The sequence below is a fragment of the Lampris incognitus genome, chromosome 12, assembly GCF_029633865.1.
Source record: "Lampris incognitus isolate fLamInc1 chromosome 12, fLamInc1.hap2, whole genome shotgun sequence".
NCBI lineage: Eukaryota > Metazoa > Chordata > Actinopteri > Lampriformes > Lampridae > Lampris > Lampris incognitus.
In genome coordinates, this window is record NC_079222.1 from 17,486,837 (window position 1) to 17,497,513 (window position 10,677).

A 10,677-nucleotide genomic window follows, 5' to 3' on the forward strand; every position below is an offset into this window, starting at 1 on the left:
AAGAGCAGTGCGGTTTCAGTCCAGGGCAGGCACCTAGGACTGTATATCTGCCTTGAGAGGCCCCTGAGCTTTCCTGACTGACTATGAACTCATTTACTGCCTACGAAGGACCACAATGTCACCCACCACCGGAGACCTCCCATGACTTGGACAAATGGATCTGGTCTGTGGCCTCTAAGGAAACAGTTGATACCGGTTTAAGTTCTGTTTGTCACTAGCACGGACTCGAACTTCACTGCTTTGACCAGTGGCTTGAATTAGTGAGGAGATGACATACAGAGTTTATGTTGGAATTGTAACAGGTAAGTTTCGTTGTTTCACTCTCCAATTAGATTGAAAACTCAGCTCGGCTAACTGCTGTCTGTAAACAGAAGGCATGTCGTTGTTTTTGTTATCACAGCAGAGTTTGGCAGATCATGAAAGAGTTATTGGAATTAAGTTCACAAAAAAAAAGAAAAGAAAAAGAAATGTTCCTCTGCAAAGAAATTCATTCAGGAGGTCACCTCATGGCACATGCTTGTGGTATTTGGCCTCACAAAAACATAGACAATGTGTTTGTTAAATTTAAATGTATGCATCAATTAATATCCTCATTTTTGTTTGGATCGCTAGCAAGGTTTTTAAGACACATCCTTCTTAGGCAATGGGCTTTCAGTGTGATAGTCTCCACAAAGTGAAGTTATCATTTGGCCATGTTTATAGAGTGCGGTGCTCACTGCTGGTTAATGATTAAATGAGGAGTCCACACACCTGCGATATGTATTTCTCATGATGAGTAATCATTGTCAAACACACATTTTTAATAGCACAAGGCAAACAAACTGGATAGATAAACTGCTTTGTAGATGACCACAGACTGTACCATGTTTACATATGTGCACGTTTGGTAGTGTGTGTGTGTGTGCGTGTGTGTGTGTGTGCGTGCGTGCGTGCGTGCGTGCGTGTGTGCACATATATATGATGGGACACGGAAGGAGGGGATGGTCACAAATATTTCTTCCCAATAAGGCCAGCATCATGAGTCAGCAGGTAATTTAGGTAACCTGTAACTTAGACTGTGGCCATTAGTCATATAATGTAGCATATAGTGTATCAACGTGTTGGCATTTGTGGGTCTTCCCCCATTGTGTGTGTATGTTTATTGTGTATATATCTGTGTGTGCATATGTGCATTTTTGTGTGTGTGTGTGTGTGTGTGTGTGTGTGTGCATGTAATCAGCTTTGTTTGTGTTTCTGGCTGCAGCCCTGGCCTTATGCAAATACTCTCTGGCAGAATGGAATGCCACCGAGGACTCTGCCAATCGAACTGTGTCCTCCTGTCATCACCACGGCAACCAAAACAATTGCACAGGTAAGATATGTGTGGCGTAGGCGGTACAGTTTATGTGTGGCATAGGCGGTACAGTTTCCTTGTTCTCTGGCCATATCTTTAATGACTAATGGATGATGCTCCGATATGCATGAAATTAACCCCCCCCCACACAAACACAGGTATACAAAAAAGAGAGATAGAAAATAATACACACACACCAAAACGGAATAAAGGGAATTGTGTGTGTGTGTGTGTGTGTGTGTGTGTGTGTGTGTGTGTGTGTGTGTGTGTGTGTGTGTGTGTGTGTGTGTGTGTGTGTGTGTGTGTGTGTGTGTGCGGGGTGGGCAGACAGAGAAAGATGGGTTAAAAACAATCCATAGTAGAAGCTGCAGAGGTGTCATATTCCATCTGGTCCAGAGAGTGAAGGAGTAATTAACATGGCCATACCACTCATGGGCCTTGCCTGGCTGTTAGTTGCTTCCCTGTGTTGCTGAGAAATACAACACCAGCTCTTTGTGTGGCCAGCTGTGACCAGGTGACTCTATCTGTGGGCTTCATCGCTAATTATCCAAACTCCTCCTTTGTATTTCATGTTTATGTTCAGCTTCCTGTCAAGGAGATGGAAAAATAAATTATAATCGTAGTAATGCGCTTTAATGCACTGAGCGCAAGTCTAGGGGATGATGTTGCTGATTTGTTTCCCCCACTTTTTTAATGGAAACCAGATATTTTTCTTTCAGCTGTAAGGTCACCCCATAAAGGTCGTGCTCATGTTTCAGCTCTACAATGGCGGCGCTCTCTTTGAAGCGCGCTACACAGACGGGTTCTCTCACGCTCTCACGTCCCCCTGCGAATCGGCGCTGCGCGGTGTCGGTCTTCAACTCTAGCAGGCTGAAGGTGGTCACGAAAAGATGGCCGGTCATTCAGAAAGCTAGGCAACTTTTTATGCGTACAGACATGTCTCGTGAGAGAGGATATAGAGAGGATGTTTCACAGCCAAGTGTGTCTTTGATCGAGTGATTATTATTGTTATTATTTTTTCAAACAAAACTCGTGTATTGAATTACACTGCAATGACACAAGACTTTCTCCCGGCGGTGATTCACTTGGCTTCCTCTCTGGATCGTATTGCCTGCAAGTCTATTTTTATGTGCTGCCATACCAGAGCATACGGCGGCTGTAGGTCAAACGCAAGCCAGCTTTGCAGGTTGCAGGGAGTAGTAGCACATTATGGCCACCGTAGGACTGGACGCGGCTGAAATAAGCGTGCGTTAGCAGGAAGTTTTTTTTTTATTGATTTATGTACACTTGATATCTCAGACGTCTAACAGTCTTTAACCCAAGTCGCTGTTGGGCTCTAGCAAACGTTCAGTCAAGCAAATGGCTGGATTTAGTTCGGTTGTAAACCATCATTGGGAATGTTATCAAAAGTAGTTTTTGGATATATATGAAAAATCCTGAACACTGACATATCTCATATACCAGGATGATTATTCACTGTTCTTATTTCCTGCCAATAGCAGACTCTGAAGACTTTAAGGAGACAGGGGAGTGGAATGGCCATTTCACAAAATGTCCCAAGGACCTGAAACACTACTGCATCCACGGGGCGTGTCGCTATATTAAGGAACAGAAGATACCCTCATGCAGGTGGGATGCCTCTGTTAAAGATATGGATATGGGGATTTGACGTAAGGAGACAATGTTGGTTGGAAAGGCACAGGGGAAGGGCATCCGGGTGGCGTGGCGGTCTATTCCGTTACCTACCAATACGGGGATCCCGGGGATCCCGGGTGTGGGGATGTGTCCTGGTCGCTGCACTAGCACCTCTTCTGGTCGGTCAGGGCGCCTGTTCAGGGGGAACTGGGGGGGAATAGCGTGATCCTCCCACATTCCCCCAGGAGAAACTCCTCACTGTCAGGTGAAAAGAAACGGCTGGCAACGCCACATGTATCGCAGGAGGCATGTGGTAGTCTGCAGCCCTCCCCGGATCAGCAGAGGAGGTGGAGCAGAGATTGCGACGGCTCGGAAGTGTGGGGTAATTGGCCGGGTACAATTGGGGAGAAAAAGCAAAAGAAAAGAAGAAGTTAGGAGAAGCTTGATGAAGGAGGGAAAACTGATGACAAGGGCAGGTGAAGAAGGAAAGCTGAAGCAGAACCAAGAACAGGGAATAGGAGGCAGGATATAAACTACAATATACTGTAACGATCACGGATGAATAGGCTCGGTAGCCCTTGGCTAACGGGTCGGACCCTTTAGTCGACCGGTTAACGTTGTCGCCCGCGGTGCGGAATACACGAGTTCGCGCCCCGGCTGTGACGGTCCGGCCGGGGACACCCTTCCCGAAGGAAGGGGGCAATGTAACGATCACGGATGAATAGGCTCAGTGGTCCTTGGCTAACGGGTCCGAGCCTTTAGTCGACTGGTTAACGTGTCGCTTGCGATGCGTGAGCCCCAGGTTCGCGTCCCGGCTGTGGCGGTTCCCGGGCTGCCCCCTCCCCAATTCGCTGCAATACTGTTGTTACATTAAGTGAAATTACAACAACCATACCGTCAAGAAATACTGAGAAGACTCGATTTGAAATGTTTGCTTGTTTGTCTCTTTCCAGGTGTGACCGAGGTTTCATTGGTTCCAGATGTGAATATGTTGACCTGGGGTGGCAGATTGGAGAGCAGCGACAAATCATCATCGTTTGTGTCATCACAGGGCTTGTTTTCCTCATCCTCCTCATTGTCTTCATCTGCATCTGTTCACAGTGAGCTCTTGTGTGAGAGAGAAAAAACAGAGATTATTCAAATTTATTTAAGTTAGCGTAGTGGTCTATTCCGTTGCCTACCGACACGGAGATCGCCGGTTCGAATCCCCGTGTTACCTCCGGGTTGGTCGGGCGTCCCTACAGACACAATTGGTCGTGTCTGCGGGTGGGAAGCCGGGTGTGGGTATATGTCTTGTTCGCTGCACTAGCGCCTCCTCTGGTCGGTCGGGTCGGCTGTCCGGGGGGAACTGGGGGGAATAGCGTGATCCTCCCACGCGCTACATCCCTCCTGGCGAAACTTCTCCCTGTCAGGTGAAAAGAAGCGGCTGGCGACTCCACATGTATCGGAGGAGTCATGTGGTAGTCTGCAGCCCTCCCCGGATCGTCAGAGGGGGTGGAGCAGCGACCAGGACGACTCGGATGAGTAGATGAATTTGCCAAGTACAATTCTGGAGAAAAAGGGGGATAATAATAATAATAAAAAGATCAATGGGTGTCAAGCCGGTAAGAAATCACTGTCTTAATGACTAATTACTGAAAATAAAAGAGTTTAACCGCAGTGGTGCAATGAATAGTGTGAATAAAACCTTCCAATGACATGATTGCATCTCCGTCAGTCGAAGGTACAGACTCTGTCGGCGGAGAGGCAGGCGGAGGGAGGAACCGAGGAACGGGACGGAAAAGCTCAACATGATCGACACCAGTGGAGCCCACCGAGCCTTGACACCAGATTCAACAGAGACGCCACACACGAATGCAGTATGACCAAGTATTTGCGTGTGCGTGTGCGCGTGCGCAAGCACGTGTTCCTAAAACAGTCCACTTTGACTGGGATCCAAATAAAGAGCTGCATAAAATCCTCTGATTGTCTCATAATTCACCCCACACACAGGGCATTCCTAACTGTTTCCACACCCTATATAGTGCTGCTAGGGCAAATACCCACCTCTGTGTGTGTGTGTGGGGGGGGTGTGGGTGTGTGTCTATCTGTGTGTGTCTGTGTGTGTGTGCGCACTTATCCGCCTGGAAACTGTTTAGATATGAGGGGAATTTGCTCTCCATGTAACAGCAGTTGCTTTATGTCTTGCAGTGACATGAGGTACTATACGGGGTCCCTCTCTGCCGGACAGGACTCGAGACCAGCTGAAGAGGAGAGAACATCCTCTGGGGGCATCACTCGGGGACTCAAAGCTCGAAGCTGGGCGTATCAGAGCTGAAACCAATCACAAGAGGAGTGGGGGCAGTCACCTCAATGACGATAAGGATCCCGCTCCAAAACCTCAAAACCAAAGTTTCCAAGACAAGGAAGGAGTCTCTCCTGGATTAATGACTAACACAATGGCCTCACTGGTGGGAATTCAATGGACAAAGCTTTTTATTTCACTATTGAGGTGTAACACGCCCCAGCAGGCCTGACGCCTTTCATCCAGCTGGCTGCACAGCACGAATAAATGTCTCTGTGACCTGAAATGCTGCAATTACTGACTGGATTGTGATGCCGAGTGACACAAGTAGCCCAAGGAAATGGTTGATCAGGTTATCAATCACCTTTGGACTAAATGTAAGAAAGCACCGTGCAGGTGGGACTATCTCAATGATAGATGAGACGAAACTAAATAAATTAATAAATAAAAAACAAAGAAACTTAGAGACCATGAGAAGATAGTTTAGTTCCGGTTATGTTTGATGGACTGCTATTAAGTTGACTTTGCATAGATGGTACAGACAATATACAACATTATGTCATGAAAATAAATGCCATGTTGTTTCAGTATATAGTATTTATATCTGTCTTCTCGCTAATGTATCAAGCACAGTATTTTTTGGATCAGTTTATTTTCACATATGCATGAAGAAATTCCAGAAAACATTTCCTACAAGAAGTGAAATTAACAACCCTCAACATTATTTGCTTTGACCAAAATTATATTAATGTAGACACTCACAAAATATTGTTACTGGTTATCATCAGCGAAGCAACGAGAACTTTCTATGTACCAGCGTTGCTGTTCTGGGATTTGGGGTTGGAGGATGACCAACCATCGAGGAGCAGGACAAGGTGAACTTGTACTGCCGGCTTTTTGATCTGTATATTTGGAGCCATGCAACCTCTGGGCTGCAGAGCCAGAACAGCCGGGCCTGTGTGCACAAACTGAACTAAGGTGAAAGTGCTCCACTGTCCGAGACACTTTCCAGACTACCAGCCTTTCACAAGGTGTAATGTGTATCTCTATATGTATGTGTATTAACTCCCCACTCTAAAAGAGGAATGAAGAGGGTGAGGACAAAGTCAGCAGAGTCAGCAATTTTCTGCTCCTGCTATTTTAAATGTTCAGTCATTTCAATAAAAGATTCAATGTGTGCTTTATCATTTAAAGTTAGAATTATTTTTTCAAAACATTTTTTTTTGGTGGTGGGGCAAACTATCAGAAAGTTGTTCTCCATTGCAATGGGACCCATGCATAGTGCTTGATAACAGATATGGCTCACCTCCTCAATCTATACACTGTTCCAGAGTCACCTCAAGTCTACAAAGCTACTGATTGTCCGGCCTTCATGCCCAGATAAATGCTGCCGGGATCTAGATGATCTAGAAGTTCACATTTGAAACTCTAGCCTTTCTGCCGGGATGTCTGGTTTACAATAAGGTATTCTCAAAATACAACAAATATAAAAGTAACACAAAAGTAAGAAGTAACAAAAAAATGGTAAAAATGGTAAAAAGTTCACAGCACGGAGACGGCCTTGGTGAAAATCACTGATGATCTGTTGATGGCAGTTGACTCTGGGTTCTTAACCATACTCATCCTTCTTGATCTGAGTGCAGCCTTTGATACCATCTCATATAACATCCTCCTAGAGAGATTAGCCTCCACTGGAATCATTGGGATGGCACAGTGGCGCAGTGGTTAGCACGGTCGCCTCACAGCAAGAAGGTTCTGGGTTCAAATCCCTCTGTAGTCTAACCTTGGGGGTCATCCCAGGTCATCTTCTGTATGGAGTTTGCATGTTCTCCCCGTATCTGCGTGGATTTCCTCCGGGTGCTCCAGTTTCCTCCCCCAGTCCAAGGACATGAAGGTCAGGTGAATCGGCCATGCTAAATTGTCCCTAGGTCTGAATGGGTCGGCCCTGCGATGGACTGGCGGCCTGTCCAGGGTGTCTCCCTGCCTGCTGCTCAGTGATGGCTTGGATAGGCTCCACCATCTCGCGACTCTACCGTAATAATCTTTTTTCACCTTTGTTTGCTGTCATCCATAAGCGGATCCCCAGGATGGGGGGGAGGACACGAGTCTCTCCCCCCATCCTGGGAAAAATATGATATATCCCCCCCAATATCTCGGCCCTGATGTACAGCACTACTTTTGGTGTCCCCCTCAGGAATTGCGCTTGAGAAAATGTCATGTAATTGTCACCTCCAAAGCTGAGATCAGATTTTTGCCCCTGCTGTCATCAGGGTCATTCAAGCTAAAGGCAGATGCCAGTCAAGGAGAATACAAGAGCAAGCTTATAGCCTTGATAGTGCTTAATTGATCATCTAAATTAATTGCTAAAATGTAAGTCAGTTTCTGGATGCACATTTATCACCTGGTCGCTCACTATGTCCTGGTATTCTGATGAACTCTGGACCTTACAGCTTACCTCACACATTATATATAATAGTCACTTACTTTCCCCCAAAATACTGGCATTGTTTCAAAGAACTGAATCAATGTAAGGATGGTAAAGGTCACTTGAACTCTTAAATGACCAAGAAAGACATTTTTGACTGATCAGCAGGGGCTGAAGAATGACGAGTTTCGGGAGGAAGTATTTGCTTCACTTTCTTTCTCAATCCTTTCTCTACTTCCCCACAGACATAACTTTCCGCTTGTGTCCTTAAAAGACGCTGGTGACGTCACTCTCGGGACACCTTAATGGGAGGCAAGTGCAAGTAAGGTGTTAGAAAGAATTTCATGTGCACGACGGTGTCATAACAATTGTTTCTCACCTCATCGTGTTCGTCTGTTTACTTATTTAAATGCCTGCTGCTAAGAGCTGCCATTAGCTTGCTCGTCAGGGTTTTAGTTTTGGGTTGTGCCTGTCTTCACAGCTTTCTTTGCCAGGCACAAATGCCATGCAAAGGTTAATCTACAACTCCTGCAGGAATCCACAGATGGGTGACTGCTGTAGATGAGCCCTATGTCACATATCATTTGGAAGACGCCAACTTGAATTTGTTTACAGCCCCAGTAGCTACCAGAAGAAGACACGGGAGTAACCGGCAGTTTTGGTTTGCATGGTGCTTACCGTCCACTGACATGCATTGCTTCGATAAAATGGCACCATTAGGGGGGGGGGGGGGGTTGCACCCGGGTAGCGTAGAGGTCCGTTGTCTACAACACGGGGATCACCGGTTCGAATCTCCGCGTTACCTCCGGTTTGGTCAGGCGTCCCTACAGACACAGTTGGCCGTGTCTGCGGGTGGGAAGGCGGTTGTGTGTATGTGTCCTGGTCGCTGCACTAGCGCCTCCTATGGTCGGTCGGGGCGGCTGTTCGGGGGGAGGGGGGTGGGAAGTGGAGGGAATAGCATGATCCTCCCACGCGCTACACCCCCCTGGCGAAACTCCTCAGTGTCAGGGGAAAAGAAGCGGCTGGCGACTCCACATGTATCAAGGTGGCATGTGGTAGTCTGCAGCCCTCCCCGCACCAGCAGAGGGGGTGGAGCTCGAATGAGTGGGGTAATTGGTCAGATGCAATTGGGGAGAAAAGGAAAAACAAAACAAAACTGAGAGGTTTTGTCCGCGGGGGGCCTGTTTTGGATATTTTTGAGGAATTGAGAGATTTAATTTGGGTAACTCAATTTCAACTTACAGATACTGTCATGAGAATCATGGAATCAAATATCTCAGCTGAGAGTTATGATAACCACTGGCGGCAGGCTGAATTAATAATTAAACGGGAAATCTATTTCTGGTATGCTTTATTTTTAGTATCTTTGACCTCATTTCCGGTTACGCATATTTCATACTAGCGTTATGATGAATCCCACGGCACTTCTAGGCAAGATACGCCCCGCGTAGCATCCAGGCGCTAGGGACCCGCCCCTACTCCGCCTCTGATCAGCTAACCTTAACCCTAACCCCGCCCCAACCCGAACCTTAACCAGCCCAACCGATGCAACGAGTATTGGTCAATCTGGCCAATCCTAGCTCTTGAACGCTACGCGGCTACGACACAGTGTGTCAGCTGCAGAATAACATAGTTACTAATAAAGGGGCGTGTCTTTGGAGTTAGGAATCAAACTCATAAGAAGGAAAGATACAAACTGTTTGATGTGGTGTGTTTGATGTGGCAATAGTGTAACGTCTTTCCAGCACTTAAAGATACGTTTCAGATACAATGTATTACCACAAATAGAAACTTCTATTAAATACAATTGCAGTTCTGGAGAAGGGGAATGTAAGGATGTAGGACTGTTGGCATATACATAATGCTTGTCACACAGGCTGCTAATAGCTCCATCTGTTCTCCTTTGGTATGTGTCTGCAACAGCTGTCCCGTCGCTACGGAGGAGCAACAGGAACAAGGAATGGGTTTTGGTAGTAAACAGAAGAGGCTGAAATGGGCAGTCTGTTTTTATTCATGTCTCACTTTTCATGATCCATTCGTGCGCAGTTTATGTAGTGTGCATAAATGCCACGGGAGGTCAGCATATCACAAGACTTTTAAAGTGCCATAGATGATAAACACAGGGTATTCAACATAGTTTCTTCAAAATAATTTTGGTAGTTGGTTTGGAGAGTTATCCAAGTGACATTGTGCTGTCCAATCATGGATTATTATCACAAACACCCACCTCATGCTGGAAATCATAAGGTCATTACATTGATCCCCCCCCCGCATTTTTTTCTCCCCAGTCGTATCCGGCCAAATACCCCACTCTTCCGAGGCGTCCCGGTCGCTACTCCATCCCCTCTGCCAATCCGGGGAGGGCTGCAGACTACCACATGCCTCCTCCTATACATGTGGAGCCACCACCTGACAGTGACGAGTTTCACCAGGGGGACGTAGCACGTGGGAGGATCACGCTATTCCCCCCTGCCCCCCCCCCAAACAAGCGCCCCGAGGCGCCTAGGAGGCGCTAGTGCAGCGACCAGGACACATACCCCCATCCGGCTTCCCATCCGCAGACACGGATGGGAAGTCTGTAGGGACGCCCGACCAGGCCGGAGTTAACACGGGGATTCGAACCGGCAATCCCCATGTTGGTAATAGACCGCCACGCCACCCGAACGCCGTGCACAGTGATTTTTTTTGATGGCGGATGAGGACTACCATACAGCCTGGATTTGTTCCACTGACTACAAGTAATACTATAACGACTACTCATCTGAAAATTACTTACTGAGGTTGCACAACCATACAGAATCAAACGTGTCACTTCTGATATTTACACAGCAGACAGAAGAAGTTATGCTGAAAGACACTGAGCCAACCTGTACCCTGCCTGCATCCAGAGTAACTGCCAGAGCAGGCCATCCAAGGCATTACACGAGGTTTTAAGATATTCTGCTCATTCCAGGCACTGTTATTTTTCTGTGAATCTATGGTACTCTATTTGAGACATAG

General features: G+C 46.8%; 1 protein-coding gene across 3 annotated transcripts; it reads left to right on the forward strand.

The window, feature by feature from the left end:
- The first annotated feature begins 24 nt into the window (after nt 1-24).
- Nucleotides 25-5,568, forward strand: btc (betacellulin, epidermal growth factor family member). Of its 3 annotated transcripts, XM_056290888.1 has the most exons (6): nt 25-302; nt 1,244-1,351; nt 2,833-2,962; nt 3,922-4,068; nt 4,686-4,827; nt 5,159-5,568. In XM_056290888.1, exons 1-6 carry the CDS (start codon nt 269-271, stop codon nt 5,159-5,161), a joined length of 564 nt encoding a protein of 187 aa, XP_056146863.1. In that variant the 5' UTR covers nt 25-268; the 3' UTR covers nt 5,162-5,568. The 3 variants fall into 3 exon arrangements, with proteins under 3 accessions (XP_056146863.1, XP_056146862.1, XP_056146864.1); XM_056290887.1 differs by lacking the exon at nt 5,159-5,568 and having other exon boundaries at nt 4,686-5,046; XM_056290889.1 differs by lacking the exon at nt 5,159-5,568 and having other exon boundaries at nt 2,836-2,962; nt 4,686-5,046.
- The last annotated feature ends 5,109 nt before the right edge of the window (nt 5,569-10,677 follow it).